The sequence below is a fragment of the Ammospiza caudacuta genome, chromosome 18 (assembly GCF_027887145.1).
Source record: "Ammospiza caudacuta isolate bAmmCau1 chromosome 18, bAmmCau1.pri, whole genome shotgun sequence".
NCBI classification, from domain to species: domain Eukaryota; kingdom Metazoa; phylum Chordata; class Aves; order Passeriformes; family Passerellidae; genus Ammospiza; species Ammospiza caudacuta.
Window position 1 is genome coordinate 10,550,930 of NC_080610.1, and position 27,972 is coordinate 10,578,901.

Below are 27,972 nucleotides of genomic sequence, written 5' to 3' on the forward strand. Positions count from 1 at the left end.
GCACTCTCTTACCCAGTGACTCAACCATATATTTAATAAAACACTTTACATATCCTAATGGTATATAATATTTGTGAGCCTAAATATATTCTCAGCAACTGCCTCAGAGCTCTCTTAGTACTACTAAACAATTCAACAGGCCTAGAATGCAGGGTGTCATGCCCTTCTTTTGCTAGCTATTACTGCCAACACTAATGGATGCTGTTATTATATTCAGTAACAATGGACAGCACCAGTGCCAAGGGCAGATTCCACTTTTGTTGGTTACACATCACTGTGAAGCAGCTCAGGCACCACTACTAGCACATATGTCCCTGTACTTCTGTGGGTTATTCATGATCACAAATGTTTGTTGCAAAAGGAAACATGATTTACATGGGCTCTGGTTCCACATAAAATTAAATAGGAAAATTAAATCACCTGCAGACAGAAGGTGAGGATTTTTCTTCAGTCGTAATACCAAGACATATGGATATCTTTATGATAAATCATATCGTGATAAATCAGATCTCCTCAGTACAGCTGTAAATATTACAAATCAGAAGTGTTCACCCCACTTTTCTTGCAAATAAGGGCGACTTTGAATGGATGTCTGAAATCTGAAGCAGTTATTAATACTGAATCTGCATTTGGAAGAAAAAAGTAACACTTTAAAGTGGGAATTAGAATTAGAAACAGAAGAAACATGAGGCCAAATCCAGAAGAGACACGCAAAAGAGAAGCAGTATCTCCAATGGCCAGTGTCTCAGGGGCTTAGCAGGACCCGAACAAACAATTTTTTGCACTCCGATTAAAAGGCTTATTGAAAAATTGCCATGTTTTTCACAAAGGTGTCAAAGTAGAAAGATGAACTTTCAGCCTTAGCTCAATGTCATGCTGCAGTGCGCAAGAAAAGAACAAACACAAGCTTACAAATGCAGTTTGTTCTCTGTATCATGAAAGCCTGGCAGAACTCCAGTGCTGGAGTAATGCCAAACCAGCACACCAGCGTCTTTGATCTTCTAAAGCTCATGTTTTCCTTTAGTGTTTAACATCTCCACTAATTTAAAATCAATGTACAAATGGCTTTCAGAAATAATTGTGAGCAGCCAAAGTCTCGACATTTCATAACTATTCAGGTCGTTGGCAACTGTCACAAGCGGAAACTTGGAAAGCTGCAGGGGCTGAGCTGCCGGGGGTTCAAACACCCTCGATGCCCTGAAAACTGTGCATTGTGGCCCGTAGGTTGCTGAACACCTGCATTCCCATGGGCAGAGCATTTCCAGGCTTTCTACCTGCGAACCTTCTGTCTGAACCCCAGATTTATCAGATCTAACACCAGCCCGTCAGGGCAGGGCGATTTCCTCCCTCAGACACCACATCAGTGCTCACTTCACTCCCACACAGCTCCGCTGCTCCTCAGGGGACAGCGGTGCGACTTCCCTGAGGATTTCTGCATGGCCTCCTGCAGTTCCACTCATCAGTCACTAACATCGCTGCCTTTTTAGTCTTCTTAGACTAAAAAGTTCATTCTTATGGCATCTGCTACAGCTCCATTCGTGGCACTTGTGTTCCTCATGATTATGCGTGTGACTACTTGCGACAGACCGGCTCCGGGAAGGAGACCAGAGAGAGATTTCAGCTGGATCGCCACGCTAGGCCCAGCTCACTGCCTTTTCAAGGAATTTCAACTTTGGCCACGGCCATCGCGGGCACGGCCGGGATCCGGCCCGGGTTTGGCCCAGGTCCCCTCGGGCCCCTCCCGGCCCCGCTCCGCCCTCAGAGCCGCCCGCAAGCCCCGCCCCTCGCCAGCGCCTCACAGCCGCAGCCCCTTGTCTGATGCAATTCGCTTCCCCCCTTGCTCGCGACTTCGGGCCAATCACGAGCTCTTCCTTCCGTGACGTCACGCCTCGCAGCCAATGAGCGAGAGCCACGATGGTAGAAATCCGGGCGGGGCGGCGTGGGGCGCAGTCGGCCGCGCTGGTGACGCGAGCGGCGTGTCCGCTGTTCCGCCATGGCAGCGCTGCCCGGTGCCGCGGCCCCGCGGCTGCTCCTCATCCCTAGCAAAGCGGCCGAGGCTCCCGGCACCGCGGCTGCCCGGCATCTGTCCGTTGTCCTGCCGGCAGGCGCCGACCCCGGCCTCTCGGGGATGGAGACCGCGCAGCCGGCCCGCAAGCGGCAGCGGCTCACGCATCTGAGCCCGGAGGAGAAGGCACTGCGCAGGTGAGTGCGGGCAACGGTGGCGGGGCTGCGGCTCTGCTCGGTGGGGGTAAAGTCTCCCGCTGACGGCCGCTCTGCCCCGCAGGAAGCTGAAGAACCGCGTGGCGGCCCAGAGTGCCCGCGACAGGAAGAAGGCGCGGATGACAGAGCTGGAGCAGCAGGTGGTGGAGCTGGAGGAGGAGGTAAGGGGCTGCGGGAGATACGGGGCTGGGGCAGGGGGAGCATGGGAGCGGCCTCCCTGCCTCACGGCTCTTTGCAGAACCAGAAGCTGCTGCGGGAGAACCAGCTCTTGCGGGAAAGGACGTGTGACCTCGCGAGGGAGAACCAGGAGCTCCGCTGCCGCCTGGGGTTGGATGCTCTGAAGACGGAGGAGGAGGGTGACGAGTTCCAGGTGAGCCGCCCGTGTCCGCCCCCGCCTTGGGCAGAGCTGCCCCGATCCCGGGGCACCCTCGGGACTGTGGGCAGGGATATGCGGGGAAGACCTTTGCCCTCCATGTGGAGGCTGTCCTGAAACTCTGAGTGCCGAGTGGGAAGGGGTAATGTGGGAGGTAGAAAGCTGACTAGTTCCAGGCTGGTTTAAGACAGTTTTCTCTGATTGTCTACCTCATAGGGATGAATAAAAACTGTAACAGTCATGTAGGTTTGTCTCAGATGTGGTGGTGAAGGTCAGGCTTTAATTTAAAAGTATCAAAATAAATGTGCAAGTGTAGGGAAGCTTTGGCTAACTTTGAAATTACCTTACCTTCACGTTCCTACAGAACAAGCAAATAGGGAATTTTGTGTTGGAAACCTTAGCAGAAGAATTATGATCTTGAAGATCATGTACTGTACTGCCTGCCAGAACACTTAAAATGACTGAGTTTTTGCCTTGGTACAGGTTGTGAAGGAATCCCAGGTGGATGAGATCAGATTGGTGACCGGGTCCGCTGAGTCCGCAGCACTCAGACTACGTGTTCCTCTGCAGCAGGTGCAGGCCCAGCAGTCACCATTTCTGATAGTTTCCACATGGATTCTGATGGCAGTGACTCTTCAGACTCTGAGGTGAGCATCCAGTCCTATACAAACTGTCCATGAAATTCAGAATTACTGTAGATTTAAGATTAGTGTTGTAATGTTTTGATGTTAAATCATTTGGTGGTTTCTGTTTATTCCAAATCTTGGAATGCCATACCTTTGCATCAGAACAGCTATGTCCAGTGAGTACAGGAATTCACATGAAAAAACCCAGTCCCCCACAGCTTTAGTCACGTGCAGGTCTGCCTGAGCCAGGTTTTGGTCCGTGCTTTGTGTAGCCAGCAGGCACTGTGTTGTTGGTACTTGATGGTACTTGATGTTGTTGGTACAAGATCTGAGGGAGTTTCTAGTAGTGGCTGTAAATCTCAAATGCATGTATAATTCCCTGGGGATTGTCAGTATCCTTGCAAAAAAAGCTGTGGGCAAAGAATGACTGTGCCCTGGCCCTGGCAAAGAATGACAGATTGCCCAAAAGGGTGTGGAGTCTCCCTCACTGGAGACAGTTGAGAACCATCTGGTGCAATCCTGTGCCATGTGCTCTAAGATGACTCTGCTTGAGCAGGGAAATTAGACCAGATGTGACCTACTGTGGTCCCTTCCAACCTGGCCTATTCTGTGAATTTCTGCAAGATAGGTAACTGCTTTAACTGTGTATTTGATGATATTCTTGGTAGACCAGCTGTGATTGCATCACTGTATATTAACTTCCACATGGAGGTTAACAGATGCCACATTTGGTGTTTGGCTGTAACAGTAGTAAACTGTCTTTCTAAAATTCTTTCATTTTGCAGTCTGATGTCCTCTTGGGCTTTCTGGACAGTCTGGACCCAGAGTTGTTTCTCAAATATGCTGATTCAGAGTCAACGTGCCTGGAAAAGCTGGATGAAGAGATCTCTGGAGAAACAAATTCCATACCAGCCGCCCTCTCTCCCTCTTTGGGGTCCCCATCAGCCAAGCTGGAAGCCATTAATGAACTCATAAGGTTTGATCACGTGTATACAAAACCCCTGGTAGTGGAGATTCCTGTTGAAGTGGCCAACCAAACCAATATGCAAGTGAAAATTGAGAAAGAAAATCTCTCTTCATCTGACGACAAGGCCATCCCTGAAGTCCCAGTGTCTGTGAAGAACGAACCTGTAGACAGCTTCATGCCTGAACTGGGCTTTTCTCATCTGCTTTCTTCTTGTCATAGCCTTGAGGCCTCAAGCTACCTGTTGGATGGCTGTAGTGACTCTGGGTATGAAGGATCCCTGTCTCCCTTCAGCGATACGTCGTCTCCGCTTGGCGCCGACCATGCGTGGGAGGACAGCTTTGCCAAGGAACTCTTTCCCCAGCTCATCAGTGTCTAACCTGTAGTGTTAACTCCCTGTCAACAACTGTCCTGTCCTGGCAGGAAATCTGCAATGCCCCTTTGGGGTGTGTGTGGGCAAAATCAAGCCCATTCAGAAAAGTGTTTCTCACCTTTACCATGCTAGTTGATGGTATGAAAAAGCCTGGGGTGTTCTGTCCTGCCCTGGCTCCCCCCAGTCAGTGTTGGCTTAGGAGAGAGGCAGGTTTGTTTCTCAACTTGCTCATTCTCTCTGAACCTGAAAATGTTTTGTTTTCCAGTTAAAATTTTAACACCAAAAACTAAACTGGGATATTCATGTATAGGCAACTGGGCTAGACCTTAATAGTTTCTAAGTCTTAAAGCTTCACTAAATGCTTGTTTTCCATTTGCTATGTAGAGTTGCTTTGTCCATTTAATATTTAACTATATTGGTGCAATTAAAATGCAGTGCAGCTCACTGACCCTGTTTTGCCTTAGAACTCACTGGGGAGGGGAGAGGATCTGGAGAATTTAAGTTCAGGTCCCTCAGTTGCTCATCCTGCCACAATATATTGGGGAGCACTGCTCATAAGGTGTCTGCAGCTGGGTGCTTCAGCAGTTCCCTTTTGGGGATGCTGGATGTGGTAGATGGGTTTGTATGAGGGCCAGAGCAAAACCTTCAGCCTCTGTGAGGCAGGCATGTGGCAGGAGCTTGAAGTGTGAATATTCAAAAGTCAGGGCAGTTGTGGCACCCTGGTGGCCAGTAATGCTGTCCAAAATTCTCCATCTGAGGGGAGGTGGGTGCACAGACATGGTATGAAAATGGTTGCAGGTTCTGTATTACCACAGGAAATCCTGAAGCATCACATGGACTTGTCAGGAGCTCATTTCAAATACCACAGCAGGACTTCTCATTGTCCACATCCATTTGCTCCAGTATCCAGTATTTATCACAATATTTAAAAAAAAACTTGGAGAGACAGAAGAAATTTTATACTGAAGATAAGAGAGTTGTTGCAGGTGTTGGCACAGCTGCTCTTGGTTTCAGTGCTGTTTCATGTTTTGCATTCAGTTTTGGCAAAAATAACTTGGGGTGGGGAAGAAAGAAAACCAGAGATGTTTCAGTCAGTAACATTCAAGGTGACAGGACTGCTTTGGATTACAAGCTTGAGTAACCTAGTTTATAATGAAGGATTCCACCTGAATAGTGGGTAGAAGTACAGGCTGCAGCTGTGCAGTGCAACAAATTTAGATTGAAAATCCAAGTAGTCAGAAGAATAAATTGCTTTACTTTCAAGATAGAAAATAGCAATGACTGCAATACTGCAATAGTATCCAATTGTTGCATGTCCAAAAAAAGCAGAAGTGAGGATTTGATCTGTAGCTTTGCAATACATTTTGTAAGCACCCTTTTATGAAGCCCCAGCTCTTTCTGGCAACCATGAACAAGCCATTTCAACATCTAAAAAATCCAAAGAAAATTGTTTTACATTCTCCTTTTCATCACAGTAGGACATGGGATGTGCTTAACATTTCAACCTCCTTAAGCACAGGAGACAGAAATGGTCAAGGATGTGGTCTTTACTCTTTGCACTGTTTTGCTTCCCCTTCTCAACAGCTCTATCCTGGCATGCTTTATCCTGGCTTACTGCAAACACTGGTGTTAATAGTTACTGAGACCTCTTCCACTAAAACCACAGAAGTAGTTCTTGTTTGGCATCTGGAAGCCTACTACCATGGAGAATCCTTATGTGCACTGGTATTTTCTACTAGAATCAAGTCCACTAAGATGGTACACAAAAAAAGCAAGTCTTACCTTCCAAGAAAATTACTAAAATATGAATTTAAAACTCTACTCAAACATTCCTTAACTTTAAAAATACCTAGCTTGCTTAGTTCTGAGTCATTTTATTCTGAAGTAAAATAAAAGATCTCAAAACACAAGCTATAGCAACATTAATTGGTATTCCTATTGCTTTGTCAGAGGTCTTTGGATCATGACAGACTTAAAATAACTTTTCCTTCCTGGCAGCTTCAGGTTTATTCTATTCTGCTGTTGCCTTCCCTTGTCCTGGTGAATATCGTGGAGGAAAAAAGGGGAATGCCTTTAACATAACATAGTTAAATTCAAATCTTCTTAAGCCAGAAGAGAACTTCACTGTCCAGCTGAAGGACTACACATGGACTCCCAAGGTTTTATCACTCTTACCAGGAATGAAACAGTCGTCTAAAAAATATTTTAGAAAATTTATTGAAAACTGACATACAAAGGGTGATTTGGTCCCAAGAGAAGACAGACCAGAATCAGATCTTTAATATTTCAAAATAATGTTTTTCCTAATACTGCATTGCCTTTGCCATCCTGTCTGTGAACAGCATTAATAAAAGTCTTTTAATGAAGACAACAACAAATGAAACTCACAAATACAGAAGTCTGTAAATGCCCACAGCTTGATCTCCCATCCAGTCACCCTCTCCAAGTGATTGCTGCAGCAAAGGTCTTGCTCAGTGCTCCTGTCACTTGGTTCCCACTCTTCCATCAATTTAAGCAACTCAACCCCTCTGTCTCCTATCACAAGGGCAGAAATGCATTGTGAAAAAATGAAAGCAAATGTTTTCTATCAAAGCAAACTTTTTAGACAATTTTTTTTCTCCATCTCATAGTCTTTGTCAACAGTGCACCACTCTGTTCTTGCTTTAGATGGCAGTAACAGGTCAGTGATGCCCTACTGGCATTGAATTAAGAGGAAAAATACCTCTGAAAGTCAACCTTTGGTACAAACCTAGCAGGAAAAAAAGTATGCTTAAAAGCCATCCACAACAAATTCTGCAAATCTGATATGCAATTTGGTGTTTTTAAGAGGAAAATAACTGCATCAATTGATGTACTTAGGCCTCCCAGATTTTTTTTTTTTGCATCTTCTGTTGCAGTTTCAGTGTTGCTGAGATGGTTTCATAACATTTTTGAAATTTTTATCTTTTTTTTTCAATTTATTTAGGATTCAGAGCTTTCACCTAAAATACTTTAATCCAGCAAGCTGAAAACCAGTCACTTACTTGGAGGCATCACATTTTCTACCTGCAGTGACTACAGCCTTCTCCAAACTGACTGCTTTATGTTCTGCTCAACCACTGGAGCACATCAGAGGCTGTAGGTTTTAAAAGATGTTCAGCAGCTTAATAATACATAAGAAATTTTCCACAGTTCATGCAAAAGATTTATAGCAGACCCTGAAATGAAATTAGGCATTATAGCAAGATAGGCTGCACATGTTCTTCAATTTAATAAACCTTCCAGAATGGTACAGGTGTGCACTGGTTTCCAGAGTAATACCTACTCAAATGCTGGAGTGTTTTTAGTGAAACTCTAAAATGTTTTACCAAGAGACAGGAAATTTCAGACAACCTTCAATAAAAGCAGCAAGATAAACAGGGTTCAACAAACAGGTATGTTTTGAACAACCAGAAGGACTGCAAAAAGAGAAGGCTGATTTTAAGCTTTGAGCTATGGGTTATTCAACAGTAAAGAATATTATCACAAGGATTATCTTTTAGCTGTGCAGAGAAGAGTAGATTTTCTGCAGCTGCATTCCTGTGTACTTGCTCCTTTATGTTAGCAAGATGTCAAAACCAGATTGGGACATAGGACTCTGAACAGACCCTGTTACTTGGAAAGGATTTCTTATAAAAGCCTCAGTTCAGGTATCTCTGACAAAGCTCAAGGACTTAAGAACAAAAGATAAAACCCTTAAACAAGTTAGAAAACCTTAAGTATAACAAACTGCTGTGCACTGAGAAAAGGTACAAGCAATAGCTCATTGTGAGCTCCTTTCCTTGGCACCCTTGCAGGGTAGAAAATTCTTTTGGCAAACATCTGTATAAACAATGTGAGGCTATATTATTGGCACATACTGTGGCTTATATTTTATGTCTAGATTCTCTCAGGAAAAAGACAGGCACCTCCTTTACCTTACCACCAAAGCCATCAAAGGCTGGGACTTGGTACAGACCCAGCATTTGACCCTCCCATTGGCAGCAAGCACCATAATCCCTGTTAGCTGATTTACTTATCATGTTTACCCAAATCAATGGATGCCATTCATTTCAGCAGAAGTTACACTGTCCTAACTGACTTTCCAACCCCATGCATACAGAAAATCTCTGCACAATGTAAAATCTCTCTGCTGAGAACCACTTTGGGGAAGGGAACATCAAAAACCCACAAATAAAATTTAGAAGCCAATGAACCAAAGATGACTGAAGTCAGCAGGTATCCTGCAAGTTACAAGTGCTGGCTTTACTTTCTACAAAGCAAAAGACTTAAGCTCAGCTGCAATATTCCTTCCCTGGCACCCCGTGGACTGTGTAATTTCTACATCTGAGTTTACATAAAGTCCAAACAAATAAGATGGTGTGAAAAGCTGTATTACCAGAGGGACTGCTTTTCTATCCATGACTAGATTTGAAGATGTTTCTTCCTTTACATTTTGTAATTCAATTTAAACCAAATGGCCAAGAATAGTATGTGCACCAGTTTCAATGGCTCAGTAAGACAAAGGTGTGGCTTAAGCCACAGTTACATTCAATATTTGGATTTTATGCTTTACCAAGGGCAATTAAGAGGATATTTCACCACTAAGCAAGATGGAAAGCTACTTCCCTGTTCCAAAGGCCTCTGAATTACCTTTTCAGTAAAAATAAGAATATTTAACAGATTGGAACACAGAAATCTTAGGGTGTTTCCTGGCCACCCTATGATTGTGGTGTGCTTATGATTGTTAGTAAGAAAACAAAAAAAACAAATAATATAACTTCAGATTCACACATCAAACCAGAAAAAATAATCAAAAAACCTCAACAATAGGCATCAGAAGCTCACCACTTCCAGTCTAAAGTCTGGCATCTACAACTCCATTTCTTCTTCTGCACACCCAGATATTCCCAAACTAGCATATGGATCTGGAGACATGGCAGTCTGTTGTGATCCAGGGAACGTTTCAGTCTGTGGGTCAAAAGGAGCTCTTGGTATTGGCTGCTTAGCTTGACATACTTCTGTACTCTGCTGCTTGAAGTTCTTAACAGAAACAGACTTCAGTTTATCTGTCATAAATTCAGGAAGAGGTTTCCAAAGCACGAGTTCCATAGAAGGACGGCTCCTAGAAGGGATGGAGTTTCAGTAAATTTTAAGTTCTCCAAGCACAGCTATTAAATGCAGAAGACCTTCATCCTTTGAGCTAGCCTGGAACCATAGTCCAGAAAATAAACACCTTTTTCCCCCCCCTCTATTAAATTTCCTCTTCCCTATTCCCTAGTTCCCTTATTTCTAGTTCTAACCTTGTATTTCCTCTCCTTTTTTTGCACCAAACTTGACCACTGTTGGTCACACTTCAAGATCTCATTTTGGAAATTCATATACATAAACCCAAAACTGATACTGGTTCACTCCACAAATTTCAGTCTGTAGAAGACATGAGGAGTACAAAACACATACTTGATGACCACTACAGTCACACTTATTTCTTTTTTACATCAGGACAGTTTTTCCTCTTTGAACCACATGAATGGTCTGTTACACAATGCTGGCTGCATCATGCAGTAATCAAGGACATCTCCATAAACATGAAACGAGGTCTCTCTTTTCATTTGCACATGTTAGCTACATAGCACCATGATTTCCTCCAGAACTTACATAGATTCTATTATTTTCTTTGTCAGGACTTCACCAAAATCCCTCTTCATCCCTTTCTTAAGGGTATCTGACAGGATAAGAGTGGGCAGATTGCTAACATTTCCATCAGCATGAACTTCCTCATCTTCATCAATTATCCTAGGAATGGAGGGGGAAGAGGGAGATAAACACTATTGAGCATACTGTTATCAGGAACATCCACTGCAGACTACAGTCACATCTACGTGCTCTGCTCTGTGCACATCTCTGACCTGGGCTGGGCACCAGGAGCAGCAGGGCCATGCTAACATGAGTGAGTCTCTCTTGGGCTAAAACACCCTGAGAAGGACTCACAGAAGCCACTCAAACAGTAATGCCACTCCTGGTACCTGAGCTAGCTTTGTTACCCCTGTGCTATCCCAGCAGTGTCAGTACAAACATACACTGAGAGAAAAAAATTAAATTCCCTCCAAGGGAAACTGAATGATTCAGTCACATTACACAGGTGAGTCTCAGCTATGCAGCTGCTTCACCTGCTCAGTTCCCCAAAACTGGAATTGAGAATTATTGCAAAGGTACTGGAGATACTGAAAATAATGCTTCACTTTTCACAACGCTGTGCCAATTCCTGAGATTAAATCAGCACAAATTGGTGAAGTGTTTAGAACAAATGGAAGCATCTCCTTTGTTTTTGGTTTTTGTTTCACAGAAAATTTAGCAGTGTAGCTGGGAAGAATAGGGAACAATCCTCCAAGAAGACCAAAGCAGACACAGACAGATAATAGAGACAGATTTCACTACTCTGATTTATCCATTAAAAAATAACAGTCTAACAGTACCTTGCTTCTCCTTATGCATCATCTATGAAATAATCTACAAAAAAATCTTGTTTTAAAATTTCTATAACTTTTGGCTTTTCTAATCATCTGCAGTGGTCATTTTAGATATTTTGGAATACCAGCTCACCTGCAATCACCTGATACATACACATGCCATTCCCAGAAATCTTTCAAGGACCAGAATGCACAGTAAATTTATTAAAACACTACAGCAGACTCTCTATAGCCACCCAACTGCCCACATGACACCATCAACAAGATGAATCTCAGCCTTATGTACAGAGAGACCTCTTTGGTTCATGCTACTCCCTCCACTTACAAATCCACATCTATTTTAAGTTTAAATCACAGAACAAGCTGCAGTTGGTTGAAAAAAAACTGAGCTAAAGCCTGAGCAGGTAAATGTTAGAATTTGAGCTTCTGGACACTCACAGAAGAGCATTAAACCCAATTATGGTATATTGGAGCTGCATAATGATTGTGACCAGGGTGTTATTTACTCAGCATCTCCTGCTCTAGCACCCAAAACTTCTGATCAGCCTGAAGAGTCACAGGACCACAGGCAGCCTAAAATTAAATAATTTTAACAGAAGGTTCACCTCAGACTTACAGCAGTGTTATCACACTGCTAAGTGCCAGATTTACCCCTGAATGCCCACCAAAAAAGGGAAAGCTCAGCAAAGCCAGGCTACTCAATCCCTGCATTTACCTGTCCTCAATTTCCTGAAGTTTCCTGCGAGCAACCTCGCATTGCTGTTCCCCCATTGTCTGATCCATTTCTTCACAGGGACTTTCTAACATGGCAGTTTCAGGACCGCTGCCACCAGACTGACTTGCTACCTCCCCAGCTGCCTGCTGACCTGCACAAAGAATCCATTCTTCAGTGCTGGGATTCAAAGGGCAATTTTTGGTTCCTGTCAGTCTCTTCTTCCGCACAGGACAGCTAGGAAACAAAGTAAGTTTACAACTGTCAAAAAAAGAAACGTGGCATTCTACAGGAACAAATGTAAAGTGCATCTCAGCAGCTTTGACATTCTGTGGCAAAGCAACCTCAACAAAGAAAATAAATCCACATTGCTCTTAGTAAAATGTGAGTACCTATTCAGGAAAATCAGTGCCACACAATTAATTAGGTAACAGAAATGGATCTGGGCTCATGTGCAATTCAAGGGAAGAGTTCCAAAGGGAAACAATGATAGATTTCCTTCCTGTTTGTATTGTAGGTGAGATGTGCTCAAACAAAACAAAAAGCCAATCAGGATTTTTCAGGCTATAAAAGACAAATTAATTTACCCTTCTGCCTCTTCTTCTAGCTTATGCTTCCTTCCACATCGCACAGAGACACTACAAAAGAAAAACAGTTACTTAGCTTCAAATTGTATCTTTTGGTTATACTGATAGTGTCAAACAATATTTTCCCCCTTTTAAAATTTCATCTGAGATCAATGGTGACAGTGTGTCACCAGCTGTGATGGGAATAAAAGTTTGGGACAACAAATAACCACTTTGTTACAAAGGAAGTCAAAGGCGGCTGTAATTGCTCAGTTCTCTGAACAGAATTCCATGCTAATTTCTTCATTTCTTCTCCTTTATATTATTTAGTTTTCCACAAGGGGCAAGACCAATTTTTTGGTCTAAAATTCAAATGCTTCAAGAAGCAATACATGACCCAGCTTATGTCTCTTAATACTCTATATGATGGGACATACTGAAAAAATACTAAAACAAATAAATGAATTTGAAAGTACGCAAATACGCTGGCTCTTGCCTTTTAAACGGTTCCCTCATCCCCCCCCAGCCAGCTTCAAGGTCCTTAACCGAGAACAAGACTATTTTCTAACCTCCTACCAGCGCAACACTGCTACAAGGAAACAAATCCCGAAGCAAAGCACCCGCCGCAGTTCCCCCCTGCCTGGGCCCTGCGGAACGGCTCCGGCACTTACTGGCTGCGGCTCCTGGTGAAGGAGCTCACCGGGGCCACCGTCAGCCCCTGGCTGTGGCTGCCGAGCGCGGCCAGCGAGGCCAGGTCGAAGCTGCTCTGCAGACAGAGGCCGGAGGGTCCGTCCACGCCGTCGTTTCCGATCCCTGCCATGACCATGCCGGGTGGCTGCAGACGGCCGTGGCCGCCGGCTAAGGGCTCCGGGGCAGCGGCCGGCGCTGTGGGGAGCTCCACGGCCGGGCCCGCCGGGATGCCCTGGAAGGATCTGCCTAGCGCTGCCATTTCCTGCTGCGGGGGGCAAAGCGCACATCAACGCCGCAATCCGCGCTGCGCCACACGCCGGCCCTGCCCGAGGCGCTCCCGCACGAAACCTCCTCCGCCCGCCGCGCTCACCCGGGCCGAGCCGGGCCCGCGGCTGCGGCCGCCGCTACAGCCCGGGTCCTTCCAGGCCTTTCGCCGCGATCCGATAAGGACCCGCGGGCACTGTGGGAGCTGTAGTCCCGGGCTCTGGGAGACCTCTGGGAGTTGTAGTCCCGAGTGCTGTGGGACCTGTGGGAGTTGTAGTCCTGGGTGCTGTGGGAGACGCGCTCTGAGAGCGGGCGGGCTCCCCGCCGCAGCCCGTGAGGGGGCGCCCACCGCGGGCTCTCCGCCGCCGTGGCCCGTGAGGGGAGCGCCGCGGTGTCCCCGAGGGTGCCCGAACAGCCCCTCTCTTGTCCGTGGCCCGTGAGGGAGCGCCCACCGCGGGCTCCTCGCCGTGGCCCGTGTGGGGGCGCCGCGGGCTCCCCGAGAATGTCCGAAAAGCCCCTCTCTTATCCGTGACCCGTGAGGGAGCGCCCACCGCGGGCTCCCCGCCGTGGCCCGTGTGGGGGCGCCGTGGGCTCCCCGAGGATGTCCGAACAGCCCTTCTCTTGCCCGTGGCCCGTAACGGCACTGTGGGCTCCCCGAGGATGTCCCCGAACAGCCCCTCTCTTGCCCGTGGCCCGTGTGGGGGCGCCGTGGGCTCCCCGAGGATGTCCGAACAGCCCTTCTCTTGCCTGTGGCCGGACCTAATCCCCGCAGCGGGGCGGGCACGGTCCGGCAGCCAAATCCCGGTCAGCTGAGGAGCTCAGGCGGGCTCGGGGAGGTGGCGAGCGGAGCGGAGCTGAGCTCCGGGCGGCAGGAGGGAGGGATGGCGCCCCGGCACACGGTAACCGCCCGTCCTTGTCTTTGGTTGCGGGAGGCTGCGGGTTCTACGCGGGGTTAGAGAAGGACAGTGCATGTACACACTGTAAGAGGTGGGAAAGCTCCCTGAGGCTGCTGTGAGGCTTTATCGAAGTTGGACATCCCTGTCACAAAGTTCGGAACCTTTCAGGAGAGTCCCAACGGGCGGGGAGAAAAAAACCACAAAACCAATCAAACAAAACGACAACAAAAAGTAAAGCTATGTCTTAATACAGTAGTAACTTAAGTTCTTTGGCACTTTTTTTTTTTTCTGTAACATAGTTTATTAAATTTTGCAAAGGAAATCTAATTTGGCCCATGCTCAGAATGGAGCACCAGCCCCTGCTCAGAGGGTCTAGCTCGCCCTGCAAGGTAAGCAGAACCATCCTGAAGGTGGATCCTGCAGAGGTTGTGGTTTTAGCAATGGTGTACAGATGTGAAATGTGCAAGAATTTTATGTTAGCATTTGAATAGAAATACATTAAGTGATTAGACTTGTAAGGTTTTGTGCTTTCCTTGGACACCTGGCTGTGTTCAAAAATGGAAGCTGCAAAAGCAGCTTTCTGATTCTGGTGTTTTACACTGAATACAAATAGAATTTTTTTTGTGTCATGTTTTCGGAATGAAGTGAACGCCCTTATAAACTGTCAGGAGCTCAGAACACATGAGGTGATTATCTGTGCTCTCTCCTAACTCCAATGTCAGACAGCATACCAATGTCACGAGCCCAGCTGATTTGGGCAGGAAGAACGAAAGATCTGTCACAATAAAACCTAAGTTATATGATGTATGTTCATTATTTTGTGTGTTTGTTTGTTTATTTTCTGTTCCTTCTAGATTCCTGGCTGTACCCATAAAACACCCAAAATAGGTTTACAGTACTTAGTTACTAAAAGGGTCTGAGTGTGCTGTGCCAGTATTTACCACATCAATTTTGGTGTTTTCTACCATACTCACTGCAGCCCTTACTTATAACTCTTAATTGCTTTGGTTGACATTCAGAGAAACACTTTTTATTCTTGGAAACTGTAAGGAAATGTTAATTGGATTTTACTTTAATAAGATCAATTTCAACTTGCAAATTTCAGGGAGGGAGGGAAGAAGGAAGTGTTGATGAATTATCTTTAGGAAGGACACAGCTCTGTCAGAATACAGTAAAATATCTGGAATAACTCAGCATTTCTGGGAACTGGACCAAGAATGAGAATGATGAAGAATAAGTCTACATACCTAACAATGAGAAATTCAGGGAATAGAAGTTTATTAAAAGAAATATGTACAGCCTTTATATATGGAGAAAGGGGAAATTTGATCACTGAAGTGTCTTGATTTTCTTTTGCTCCCCAGCTCCCCAGCTGGACATTGTTCCTGGCTGTTTGTGCTGTTGGAATTGGAGGCACCTTTCAGTATGGGTACAATGTCTCTATTATCAATGCACCCACTCAGGTAAAAGCTCATCTTTTATTCACTGGGCTGTTTCCTTTCTGAACTCTGCCACGAGGCCAAATGTGCTTTTGCTGTGATCACAGAGGGAACTGAAGCAGTTCTTCCTCTCTTATGAAGGAATCTTTTTCATTTCCTAAGTGGTTTCATGTGCATTTGTTTGTGAGTACCCCCTGTCACGGCTATTCTGTGTCAGACTAAAGTGTTAATATGCCTTATAAATACCTTTATTATTAGAAGGATTAACTGAGTAAGTAATATATTTTTTTGATTACTAAAATAGCCCAGAACACTAAGGGTAGAATAGACCAGAACATTTGCAGTTGGAAGGGACCTACAATGACCATCTAGTCCAACTACCTGACCACTTCAGGGCTGACCAAAAATTGTGTTACTAACAGCAGTGTCCAAATGCCCTTGGAGCATTGACCACTTGTCTGGGAAGCCTGTTCTTCTGCTTGACTACTCTTTCTCTAGGATATCACCACTGTTTCTCCAAATATCAAGTTTGAACCTCCCCTGACACACCTTTGAGCCATTCCCATTCTTTCTGTCACAGGGAGAAAGCATAGTTACTATTTACAGGTGTCCATCACAAGGCATATTACTGAAAAAGATCTCCTTAGGGAATTAAAATGTTCCATCTGTAGTGGCTGAGTATCTTGTAAATATTTTCACTTGTTACTTGAGCATTCTTTGCTGTAGCCTCCAGGATTCTGCATATTTTGTGGATGACTCAAGGATCTGAGCAAATGTTCTTGTGAAAGTGGTGGGTATCAGTTTTTTGCCACCAGCTGATTTATTTGCTTGGGAAACTGTGAAGACTGAATTTGCTTCAACATTGTATACTTTTTACAAAATTTAAAAGGAGCTGTCTGTGAAAGAACAGGTCATATGCTGGGAACAGAGGGAGAGTCCAAGAAGTTTGTTCTTCTGTAGTCTTTGTTTGCAGGCAAGGAACAGGAGCCTCTGATTACAGATACATGCCAGTTCAAGTGTTTCTAAAGGCAAATTTTAGAAAACCAAGCATGTGGAATAACAGCCTCAAAGTTCTGACACATGAATACTCTAAGAAAGGTGGAGTATTATTGGAGCTGAAAAAGGGATTTTACTATGACTCTTTGGATTACACTGAGGCAGGGAGATTTAGACCAAGTGTCAGAATGAGTCCCCTGACAGTAAAATTTTTTAGGTTGCAAAGCCTCTGTGCTGTGAGAAGTTCCTAAAAACAGTAGGGCCAACCATCCACCCTGTTCAGAAGGACCTCAGAGCTCTCTCATGGCAGTGCATGTCAGGGTTGTGTTTCTCCTCTGCTGCAGCACCTGAGGCAGGGCACAAAGCAGAGCTGTTCAGCAGCCTTTGAGGTGTGTGGGGAGTAGGAAACACAAAGTCTTCCTTGTGGTCAAGGAAAATTCTGCCAGTCAGCTGATATCTCTTAGAATTAACTCCCAGAATTGATTTTCAGGGTTGAGGTGCAAGTTATTTGTAGTGCTGTGTAAAATGCTACACATTCATCACTCTTTTCTCCTGCAGCATATACACAAGTTCCTAAACGAGACCTGGAGCAGTCGTTATCACAAGGAGCTAAATGCAGATTTGCTGACTTTTCTTTGGTCTGTCATTGCTTCCATCTTTTCCCTCGGAGGCCTCTGTGGAGCCCTGATTGGAGGCAGCATGGCCATACGCCTGGGCAGGTCAGTTGCAGCAGCAGGCATCAAAACATGTTTGCTTTTCCTACCTTCCCACTGGAATAGAAAGTAAATAAACGGGAAAAGAGTGGGAGAAAAGAGTATTTTTTTCACTTTAAAGCTGAGTTTTCTAGTAGAATTTTACAGTTTATTCCAATGTGGCTTTCAAGGATGAGCCCTGAATTCTGACCTTTGTCTTTGCATTACATTTACTGAAATCTGAGTAGGGGAATGCACACAGAGTGTGTTGGAAACATGAGTTTCCCCTGACACATTTGCAGCCCTTGTGCCAGTAAGGATGAGCTGCTTCATCTGTTGCACTTCATTTGTCTAAATGAAGAAACCCCACTCCTACCTTGTCAGGCGTTTCTGTCATATTTGTACATTATTCTTATGTTTAGACATTCTAAAAACATAAGCAGTTGTATCAGATATCTGGGTTTCCAGGGAATAGCATGTTTCTTCAGTATAAAGTCCATTTATCCCCCCACATTATCAGAAAAACAAAACTGTTTAAAACCCCACATTATTACAGATTTCCATAATGTCTGGTTGAGACATCAGGAGTTTTTGTTTGTTTTAATCAGTTTTTGTTTTTTTCTGTGGTGTATCATTATTATTATTATTTTATTTTATTTTTCTTCCTCCTTTTTAGGAAAGGAGCTCTTTTGATGAATAATGTTATAGCAATACTAGCCTCCATTTTAATGGGGATCAGTTTTCCTACAGGATTGTTTGAGTTACTGATTGCTGGAAGGTTTTTGATTGGCATAAATTCAGGTGAATGATTTCTTATTCCTACTATCAATAAACTATGGTGAATGACAAATTATTGTTATTTCTGATCCTTTAGGTTTTTGATGAAAATATTCTGTAGTTTAGCTTGGAATCTGAAGGCAGCTAAATGAATAGGAAATTAATTAAGTCCCATTTTGCATGTGTTTTGCTTTAGCAACTCTTTGCAAAGCAATTTATATGATAGGAAAATGATTTTTCCATTTACTTGCAGGTGTTGGGCTCTGTGTGCAGCCTCTTTATATTGGGGAGTTTGCCCCAAAGCACCTCAGAGGTGGTTTGGCCATGGGGACTTCAATCTTTCTGACTGGGGGAATTCTGACAGGACAAATAATTGGTTTGAGGTAAGAAATATTTGAGGGTTTTTTTCCTGTTTTGTGTTATTCCTGTGTAAAGAATTCCAATTTCCTACAGCTCATTGCAGCACATTCCTTGTGCCATTGCAGCATTAGAATTCACACAAGGTCCTCCAGGAGAAGAAAATCTTGAGTCACCCTATTCCTACAACTGCCATCAGTGCTGTGTCCTCAGGGGAGTAGTGTCAGTTCAGATGGGTCACCAGATCAGCATCAGTAAAGCAGCCACATCTGAGCTGAATTCATGTTTTCTACCAGTTTCTTGCTGGAGACAGTGGATGTTGGAAAGGACTTGAGAGCAAAGGACTCACATTTCTGTATCACAGCACTAGCACTGTTTTTGTTCCCTGTGTGATCAGAAGTTGCTCAGGCCTTCATCCAGCTGGAACTTAGAAAGTTCCAAGAGCAGAGACTGCACTAAATAGTAACCAATAGTGAATTATTATATTTCTTTGCCTTCTTTTTCCACATTTCTCACAGAGAATTATTGGGTGGAGAAAAGCATTGGCCTCTGTTGCTATCCAGCAGCTGCATTCCAGCATTAGCCCAACTGTTATTCCTTCCATGGTTTCCTGAAAGTCCCAGATATCTTCTTATTGACAGAGGTGATGAGCTGAGCTGTGCCAAAGGTAATATCTGTACTTTTTGTTCTCCAGAAGGGTACAATGAATATATTGGGTTCCAGATTCTCCTTTTCTCTTTATCCACACAGCACAGTTGTATCCTAGTGCTTTTTGGCCCATGTTTTACCTCCAGAGAGCTTCTATGGAAGAAGCCATTGAGGAACTCAGGAACCCATAATGGGTTATGAACAAAACTTTTATTATCCTGTTTCAAATATAAGTTCATTGACTGAAGCTCCAAGCTGATTACTCTCAGTGGAAAGTTCATTATCAGGATCATCAAAACTCCTACTGTTGACCTTAAGAAGACCGATTGTCATTTGAGATATATTTAATCATGAAGGTTTTAGAGGAACTGATGCTGTATAGTCTTTAAGACCATTTGTAAAGATTTTAGTCTGGGATCCAAATGAATTCTGATTATATTTGCCTTAGGAGAAGAATTTTCTGTCTTTGCTCTAGCTCACTAACTGCATCATTGGCAACATTAAAGTCAGGGCCATAACAAAGGACTCAATATCTCCCTAGAATTTAAGCAAAACTAACCAAAATGGCAAGAGTGTCCTTTAAGGAAAAGACTATTTGAAGGTCTGAGGTTCAGATATAAAATATTTTGCCTGGTGAATATTTCAAGGCCAGATATTCCTCTAAAAAGAAGGAAAGAAATGCCACAGAATTCTCCAAATCCACCACAGCAAAAAAATGTTAAAAAACCAGCAAGGAACAAGCAAGTCACAAAGCAAATTTTTCCTATCCTAACAAAAGCCAGATCTTTATGAAAAGAGATTATTTCCCAGGAGCTGTGGTTAATAGATAAATGCAAATTATTTTTTTCTATTTGTAGCTTTGAAGCGATTTCATGGTTCCTCAGAGTACCGCAGGGAGCTGGAGGACATCCAGCGGGAATGCTTTGCCTTGGAGGGGGAGAAGCCCAGGAAGCCCTGGCAGTTGTTCACTGACCCTGCTGTGAGATGGCAGCTCATCACTGTCATCGTGATGACCATGGGCCAGCAGCTCAGTGGCATTAATGCTGTAAGAGTGAACAAACAGCTTAAATAATTATTTCATTTCCACCTGTTGTTCATCTATTTATTAACACAAAGAATCCACATAGAGAAGATCAGTGAAATGGGATAAGTGGGAAGGAATGTCCTTGCATTATTTTGGTGTTTCTCTTTAATTTTTTTTCTCATTTCTGTGTTTCTGGTGTGAAAACCTTTCTAAAGAATGACTTGATACTTTCTCTGAAAAATAAATAAAGGTGGATCAGTTTATCAAGTGTGCCTGGTTTCAGAATATAAAACATATTCAGTAAGTTGAATAATCCTCTTGGCTTTTATGATAGCAATATGTTTACTTAGACGTTAATTTAACAGATTGTAATTGCTGCTTATGTTGAATTAGTAACTCACAACATAAAATACACTGATCTATATGTTTAGTATGAACATGACTTTGTTTCCAGACAATGTTTTAAATACCAGAAAAATCTCATTGTTTGTTTTTGGTGTTTTTTTTTTTTTCCTGTTGTAGATTTATTTCTATGCAACTTACGTTTTTGAACAAGCTGGGATCGTGGCAGAAAAAATCCCGTATGTGACACTTGGCACTGGAGTTTGTGAGTGTCTCACAGCCCTCTCCTGTGTAAGGAGCAGTTTGTTCTACCTCCCAGTACAAACAGTAATGATTCTTCTTGACGAATATTGGTAAAAATGAGATCAGTATATTAACAGAAGGTTGTATCTTGTCCACAGGGTTTGCTGATAGACTATGTGGGAAGAAGATGCCTTATCATTGGGGGTTATCTCCTCATGACTCTCTGGTGCACTGTTCTGACCTTCTCTCTGACTTACCAGGTGCAAAGGACTCGTTCCTGTTACCCAGTGTGACTGAGGGGTGGAAAGGGCACGTGGTGACTCAGTAAGGGGGAATGGGTTTAAACTGAGAGTAGGGTTAGATTAGGCATCAGGAAGAAATTCTTCCCTGTGAGGGTGCTGAGGTCCTGGCACAGGGTGCCCAGAGAAGCTGTGGCTGCCCCATCCCTGGAAGTGTCCAAGGCCAGGTGGGATGGAGCTTGGAGCAACCTGGGATAGTGGAAGGTGTCCCTGCACATGGCCAGGGGTGGGATGGGATGAGCTTTAAAGCCCCCTTCCAGCCCAGCCCACACTATGACTACAGAATTCTATTATATGATTTAGTAAAAATCATTGAATGAACACTATTTAATTTCTCTGAAGCAGAACTGTTAAATAAATTAGCTGTAAAAGAGTCGTGAAAGACTGCTGGTCTTAATTGAAATAAAATACAGAAGGAAACATAACTGTTAAGCCAGACTTTAAAACTGGATTATCAAAATCTGAACTAAACCTTCTCATTGTCTTCTGTTTCAGGAGCTGTACTCCTGGGTGCCTTACATGAGCATGATGTGTGTGTTTGCCTTCATCTTGAGCTTTGGGCTGGGCCCAGGTACTGCACAGGAACGTGTGTGAGTGGGGAAGGTCTGGGGGGGCCGGGGTGTCACACAGCCCAGAGGCCTCTGCAGAACCCAAGTGAGGCCATCCTGTAGCCCAGAGCTGAGGCTTACCATGCATGAGTCTGGGGGAGCTACATGTGAGGGAGGGCTTAGTTCTGCCCTTCAGAGCACAGGGGTTCCACACTTGTCAGAAAAGGCCTGCTCCCTGAGCAGTGCTGCTGAAATTAGGGGCTGTGTCTTAGTGGGAAACTTCCTGCAAGGGCAGCAGCCTCAGAATTATGCTGTGAGGAATTATAATAGATCAGCTGATGGCATATTCAAAAGCAATCAATCTTTTGAAGCTTTGGAAGTACCTCAGATGGACATTTAGCACAATTCTCTGTTTCTGAACCATCCCCAGGTGGCATAACAAACACCCTGACAGCTGAGTTATTTGTGCAGTCCTCACGTCCTGCTGCCTACATGATTGCAGGCACTGTGAGCTGGATTAGTTTCTTCACAGTTGGGATGCTCTTCCCCTTCATAGTGGTGAGTATGAACAGCACAATTTCCATTGCACCTGCTCCCAGCTTCCATCCCATTGCTTGTATTGCATTATATACACTTGTATATGTAACTGACACTTGACCAGGATGCACACTGGCCCTCAAATGAGTTTAACTAGATTCAGTCCCTCTTAAAAGTATTTTTTACACATTAAAAACCCCAATATAACACGATAAATTAAAAGGAATGCACCGGAGGACATTGCTTATGTTCAGATGAAAAAAATCAGAAGGTAGCAAAAAGAGAAAAACTTAATCAGATACTGAGATTTACACAAAACATTTTTTAATAGTGCCTTGTGCTTTCATGGCAAAGTAACGTTCAGGTGGCACCTGTGGCAAATAAGTCACATCCCTGAGAATTTGCTGAACTGACAGAGTTCTGTAAGCAGATTATTAGGAAAGGCAAGACAGGCTTTCATATCCAGCTTTGTATTTTTAGTTTTAGCACATGTTCTTGACAAAATGTGCAGGAACAGCATCAATCTGGGTATCTGGATCTGCCTGTCCTTCCTTCATGGTTTAGCTCTGCTTCTCAGTAAGACAGTTGGTTTTTTGTAATGCACAGCATTGAAAACATTAACATTTACAGAAATCTAAATTACATATTATTTAAACTATGTGACAGATAGTAGCAAATGCTGACTTTTAGATTGAGACATTTGTTTAAATGGTTTATCTTATTTTTAAAATAAAAGTCTATTGCACAGCCCTTGACAGTCTTATGTAAAAAGTTACAGGTAAAGATTAGGTAGAACGACTCCTTTTAGAAAAACATCTGAGCAGCAATGTTAAGTGTAAATGGAAACAAAAAGCTTATTTTCTCAAACCTACTATTATTACACTTGAAATATGTTGCAATCACATTTATTTTCAGAATGGACTGAAGCAGTATTGTTTTGTGGTGTTCTTACTGGAGTGCTTCTTTGTTGCTGCCTTCATCTTCCTCATAATTCCTGAGACAAAAAACAAATCTTTTCTGGAAATCAAAAAGGAATTTAACAAGCTTAATTTTGGAAGAAATGCCAGGAAAAAGGAAACGGAGCTTTATGAAAGAAGACAACTCCAAGATGAATTTTTAAAGGTTTCTGCATAATTTCACAAATGCAACAGAACTTCAGTGAGAATTATGAACCTTGTAATACATGATCAATGGCTTATTAAATCTTCCTGTGTATTTAGAGGAAGTGTAACTAAAGGCAAGTTACCACTGCTGTTAAAACATGTATTGCTGAAATACCATTGACAACTTATTGTATTATCCACAGAAAACTTGATCTTTAGCTGTAACCTGGTGCTGTAGGGATGCAGAAATGCCAGGGAGGATGTTCAGTGAGCCCCTCTGGCAGATTTCTGCAGAGAATTCAGCAACTCTTCTTGCATTTCAAAGCCCTGTGTTCAGCTTGGGTCACTGGGCACATCCAAATGCTTTGCTGAGTGTAATATTCTGAGTTCTTGTTAAAACCCATACAAGAACTGATAGCTGATATTTGAAATATTCCAGTTTATGTAGAAATAGTGGTATTTAGTTTGTTTTCCAGTTATGTAACTTTGAAAGCCTTAAAGACATTCCTCATCCAGTCCTACTACTGTACTGTGCAATGAAAGTACAGCATTCTGATCACTGGTATTTGTAATAAAACCTTTTATCCTGATAAAAGACTGCCTGGGGTTTCAATTTGGTTTATGTTTTCCCCTAACCTAGCATCTTAACATTTTAAACTATGCAACAGGGTAAAGCTTCTTCTAGTTTTGGAGGTTAGTTCCCATCAGACTGAGATCTACATACCCAAAAGCATGAAGTAGCAGAGAGGACAGATGACAGGAATTAAATACTTTTTACCTTTAAATTCCAGGAGACATGCTGAATGAGCCTTCTGCCCCCTCTCCAGTATTTTTTCATGGACTCTTTTTCAACTTAAAATAAATTCTTCACACGTTAGGAAGTAAGAAATCTCATATCTGGAGTTTGTTTGTGTGCCTCTCTGATATTTGTTTCCACACCTGCCACTACCAGGACAGTTGCTGACCTTACCCAGTGCAACTTTTCCTGGCTGTAAGCATTTCCAAATGCCATCTGTTACCCAAGTGCTGCAGCAAGCATGGGATTTCTTTTCTATTTATTTTCCTCCTCTCAGAATTAAAGCTTTTAATGGAAGTACAGGAAACAAACACCCTTGGGTCTGATTTTGCTAATAGAACCATTTGTTTAATTGAAAATAACACTAACTCTGAATAGCTAACAAGGCAACATCAGGAAGGGATCTTCTTGGCCTTTAGTTTATCTTCTAAGTTGGCAAAATATTTCATTTTTCCTAGCAGCTTCTTGGCCTCTTGCAGATCATCTGAAATGAAATAAAACATTACTGGTTTACAGAGGGAGAGGTGAATTTGCATTTTCAAAATCATCTCAAGATTTCAGTGACAGCACCTGTTTTAGTAGCAAGAGTTGTGACCTGCAAGGACTCAGACTCCACTAAAACCATGCTGCCTATTGTTTTAACCTCAGATGGTTTGGGAACATTTCAAATGTTCCACAAAACCTGTAACAATGAACAATTTGGAAAAGAAATGTGGATGAATGCCCTTTAATGACTCTACCCACCAGGCAAGACAAATGTTTTTGCTTGAAATGTGTATAAATAGACCAACTGACATAACTGAAAAATGCAAATAGGAGGAGTCTGGTCTGGATAGTGCCAATTCCAAAACTGATATTGAAACAATTTCTGCTCAAGGGGAGGGTGGTTTATGACCTCCAGACAAAGGCAACACAGTCCTTCTCATGGCACAGAGTAACAGAATGTAACTCCTCATGGGCAGGGACAGCCAGCACCACTGGGGTATTTACAGTTACACACACCCCGACCAAAGTGCAGCATTCTGGACCTGGCACACAAACACAAAGGTTTTTTCCCAGCTTCAGAAGCTCAGGAATGGTTCAAGCCTGTGCCTATCCACTGGCTGTAGAATGAAGTGATGTTGATTACTGCACAGGAAGTCCCAAATGTTGTGCTGAACAGGCCTTTACTTGCCACACAGCAGCTGTGGCTTTCACTGCAAAGAAAGCACTCACTGCTCTGCTGCAGCTCCAGGACTGCAGAACAACTTCGCCCAAATTCAAGTGTCAAACCTCAGGACATGTCTAAGATCACATCTGTCCTTCCCAGCATTCTGGGAAACACACCAACAATTTCCCAGCATCCACATTCCCACTGAAAATTGTTATTTAGATGCAAGATGAATGGAACTTTTGTACTGGACTTTGCTTTTAATGTGAGGTCCTGAATTTCCCAAATCAGCAGGAATGTCAGTTTAGAAGTACTTATTCTAAATACCTAACAAAGAACCCTTGTCAATGCAGTATTTCTATTCCATATCTCAGGAAATATTTGCCAGTAAGAGATTGTGGAGTTTTAAGCATTTGACAGGTATGTATGGCAGCTAAAAACTTCATAAAATCAGGTACCTCTTTCAAAAGCTGCAGTCACCTCTCTGGTCAGTTCTTCTTGTTTAACTGCAAAACAAATTATTTCATTTACTTTTTGTCATACTTAGGATATTTGATACCACTGCATTCTCACTGCCTGTGGTGGGAAAGCTCATTACTACTTTCAGCCTTTGGGAGCCAAGTGAGTTTTTCATTATACTCCTGTCAACATTGTTTTAATTATAATTTCAAATATGTATTTTTTTATTTAAACAGGTATACTGACAGCAATTCCAATGCACATCAATGGTCACTAATTTCCCAGCAATCTAACTTATTTTTGGTGTATCAGTTTATCCTGCTACAGTTAACTTTCTCCTGTGCTACTCAGTTTTTATTCTAGTTATTGTAATTGCTTTTAGCACATAGCTGTTATTGAAAAGAATTAAATATATCAGTGAACCAAATGTTTTTGGTATCACAAACAATATAAAAAGAAAGTTGCTTGTGTGAGGAGAAGAACCACTTAATATAATGGCTGCCAGATGAAGAAGGTGAAAGAACTACAATGCCTTTATAAATAACATTATTTAGTGTGGTCAGACAAGCATTTTTTCAACTTAATTCTGACAGGTTTTTTTTTTTTGGAACAATTGACTAACCCTCACCTGATGAAGGTTGAGTAAATTCCTTTTTATTGTCTATATATATTTATTTTGACGTCAGAATAGGTTCTCTTATGCAAATGTTCTCAAGACAGATGTGATGTTTAGGTGCATAAATAGGTAAAGACAACATTGGAAAAGAGGGGAACAGGGCAGAAGATCCTGCAGTGAGTCAATTCCAGACTAACACAAATTGAAGACATTACAAGAAATATACCAACACGGTTTAAAGCTTTCAGACTGATGTATTACACAAGATTCAGTTCATTAATTCTGTACAAATTCCTCAAGTCATAACCTACCTTTAATGGAAGTTTCAACTTCTTCGAGGTCCTTGTTTTTGGACTCTGCTAATTTCTCATTAATTTCCATGACTTCCATAAGGAACGCTGAGTCTCCATCACAGTCTGTCTCTTTTGCTGGCTCCACTCCATTCAGCTCCAGCTGGCAGAGGAAATGGGAATTTGAAAATAAATATTCCCACATCCATTCCTATGGAAATGATTTTCTTTAACATTAAGTCTCTTAGTGGGGCATACTCAGATATTCGATAAACCTACAGTGCACTGAGTCAGTCTGAAAATTAACTCCATACATAGGCTGATCATAAACCAAAAAAAAAAACATAAAAAAGGCTGCCATGGGCCAGACTGAAATTCTGAATGAGCAGCCATGGCTAAACACCACGTGTGATGTGAAATTACTGTAAGATGAGTAGTAAATGAGATAATATGCTGATTAAATTTTGGACAAACTTGGTTCTGGTCTCCCTTCTATCTCTGGTGATCCCCTTCAGGGGAATTAGCGGGAATTAGCACAAATTAGCACATTAAGGACTGAATGGAGGGTGGGATCCCTACCAGCCCCCAGGGTTAGTTACAGAACACTGCAATTCCTAACGGGGACCTTACTAGATAGAGGCCTCGGCTCAGAGGGTTCAGCAGAGTCTGGTAGGCCTTGTTGATCAGGGAAGAGTGTTGCTCAGAGTAGTGCTGCTCTTTCTGCAAATGGATGGCAAATAATTGGAAGCTAATTACAAGTGGCGAAACACACTTTGTTACATGCGGAACAGCAGCGTCCCCACAGTGTCCGTGTGTGAAACGGAGAAGGCTCCGTGCGCCTGGCGGCTGTGGCACTGCGCTAAGGCATCACGAACCGCAGCGGCCCCGCATCGTCCGCTCCTCCGCAAATCCACGGCAGAGCCTCTCTGAGCACCGAAACACAAACACAGGCGGAGCCCCTCACTCCCCGAGCGGGAGAGACGTGGGGACTCCACACTGCGACCCCGCCACGCAGCCGAAGGCTAAAGGCGAGTTCGTCCGGCGCTCACCGAGCCCCGCGGGCCCCTCCCGGCCCGGCTCTCCCGCCCGGCCCGGGGCTCACCGGCGGCCTCTTGCCGAAGCGGTCGGGGTGCACGGCGCGCTGCAGGCTCCGGAACCGCCGCTGCAGCTGCCCCGGGTCGACGCGGAAGGAGCGGTCGCTGTAGGACACAGGGCGGGTGAGACCCGCGGCCGGCCGGGCTCGCGGCCGCCCCGCCCACACTCACCAGTCCATCAGGCGGAAAAGGTCAGGCCGCGGCGCCGGCGGCTGCAGAGCCTGGCAGCCGGGGCAGAAGTGGGGCGGCCCATCGCTGCTGGGGAGCGGAGCGCCGCAGCTCCAGCACGACGGCCCCGGGGCGCGGCCCAGCGCGGCCCCGCGGAGCGCCAGGCGCGCCCACCCGAGCCGCGCCTGCAGCGCCGCCAGCATCGCGGCCCGCTCCCGGCGGCCCCCGCGCGGGCCGCCCGCT

At 43.9% G+C, this 27,972-nt stretch overlaps 4 protein-coding genes across 7 annotated transcripts; 2 read left to right on the forward strand and 2 right to left on the reverse strand.

Annotated features, from left to right (window-relative positions):
• Nucleotides 1–1,964: 1,964 nt before the first annotated feature.
• On the forward strand, nucleotides 1,965–6,466 carry XBP1 (X-box binding protein 1). Its single transcript, XM_058816649.1, is given in 6 exon segments — nucleotides 1,965–2,202; nucleotides 2,285–2,381; nucleotides 2,459–2,590; nucleotides 3,077–3,130; nucleotides 3,133–3,240; nucleotides 4,005–6,466. Coding segments are annotated over 6 exon segments (1,158 nt in total). The 5' UTR covers nucleotides 1,965–1,993; the 3' UTR covers nucleotides 4,563–6,466.
• On the reverse strand, nucleotides 5,792–13,421 carry CCDC117 (coiled-coil domain containing 117). Of its 3 annotated transcripts, XM_058816651.1 has the most exons (6): nucleotides 12,973–13,421; nucleotides 12,323–12,373; nucleotides 11,739–11,972; nucleotides 10,212–10,349; nucleotides 9,402–9,678; nucleotides 5,792–7,091 (listed from the first exon to the last, which is right to left on the reverse strand). In XM_058816651.1, exons 1-5 carry the CDS (start codon nucleotides 13,248–13,250, stop codon nucleotides 9,426–9,428), a joined length of 954 nt encoding a protein of 317 aa, XP_058672634.1. In that variant the 5' UTR covers nucleotides 13,251–13,421; the 3' UTR covers nucleotides 5,792–7,091; nucleotides 9,402–9,425. The 3 variants fall into 3 exon arrangements, with proteins under 3 accessions (XP_058672634.1, XP_058672633.1, XP_058672635.1); XM_058816650.1 differs by having other exon boundaries at nucleotides 5,792–9,678; XM_058816652.1 differs by lacking the exon at nucleotides 10,212–10,349 and having other exon boundaries at nucleotides 5,792–9,678.
• Nucleotides 13,422–14,464: 1,043 nt separating this feature from the next.
• LOC131565540 (solute carrier family 2, facilitated glucose transporter member 11-like) lies at nucleotides 14,465–23,669 on the forward strand. Its single transcript, XM_058816481.1, has 12 exons — nucleotides 14,465–14,540; nucleotides 15,516–15,614; nucleotides 17,145–17,305; nucleotides 17,955–18,079; nucleotides 18,309–18,438; nucleotides 18,931–19,079; nucleotides 19,918–20,105; nucleotides 20,607–20,717; nucleotides 20,828–20,929; nucleotides 21,464–21,539; nucleotides 21,947–22,074; nucleotides 22,969–23,669. Exons 1-12 carry the CDS (start codon nucleotides 14,487–14,489, stop codon nucleotides 23,185–23,187), a joined length of 1,542 nt encoding a protein of 513 aa, XP_058672464.1. The 5' UTR covers nucleotides 14,465–14,486; the 3' UTR covers nucleotides 23,188–23,669.
• Nucleotides 22,393–27,942, reverse strand: HSCB (HscB mitochondrial iron-sulfur cluster cochaperone). Of its 2 annotated transcripts, XM_058816482.1 has the most exons (6): nucleotides 27,733–27,942; nucleotides 27,570–27,666; nucleotides 27,098–27,187; nucleotides 26,489–26,630; nucleotides 25,561–25,608; nucleotides 22,393–24,436 (listed from the first exon to the last, which is right to left on the reverse strand). In XM_058816482.1, the coding sequence occupies exons 1-6, from the start codon at nucleotides 27,930–27,932 to the stop codon at nucleotides 24,345–24,347; spliced, it is 669 nt and encodes a 222-aa protein (XP_058672465.1). In that variant the 5' UTR covers nucleotides 27,933–27,942; the 3' UTR covers nucleotides 22,393–24,344. The 2 variants fall into 2 exon arrangements, with proteins under 2 accessions (XP_058672465.1, XP_058672466.1); XM_058816483.1 differs by lacking the exon at nucleotides 27,098–27,187.
• Nucleotides 27,943–27,972: the final 30 nt, after the last annotated feature.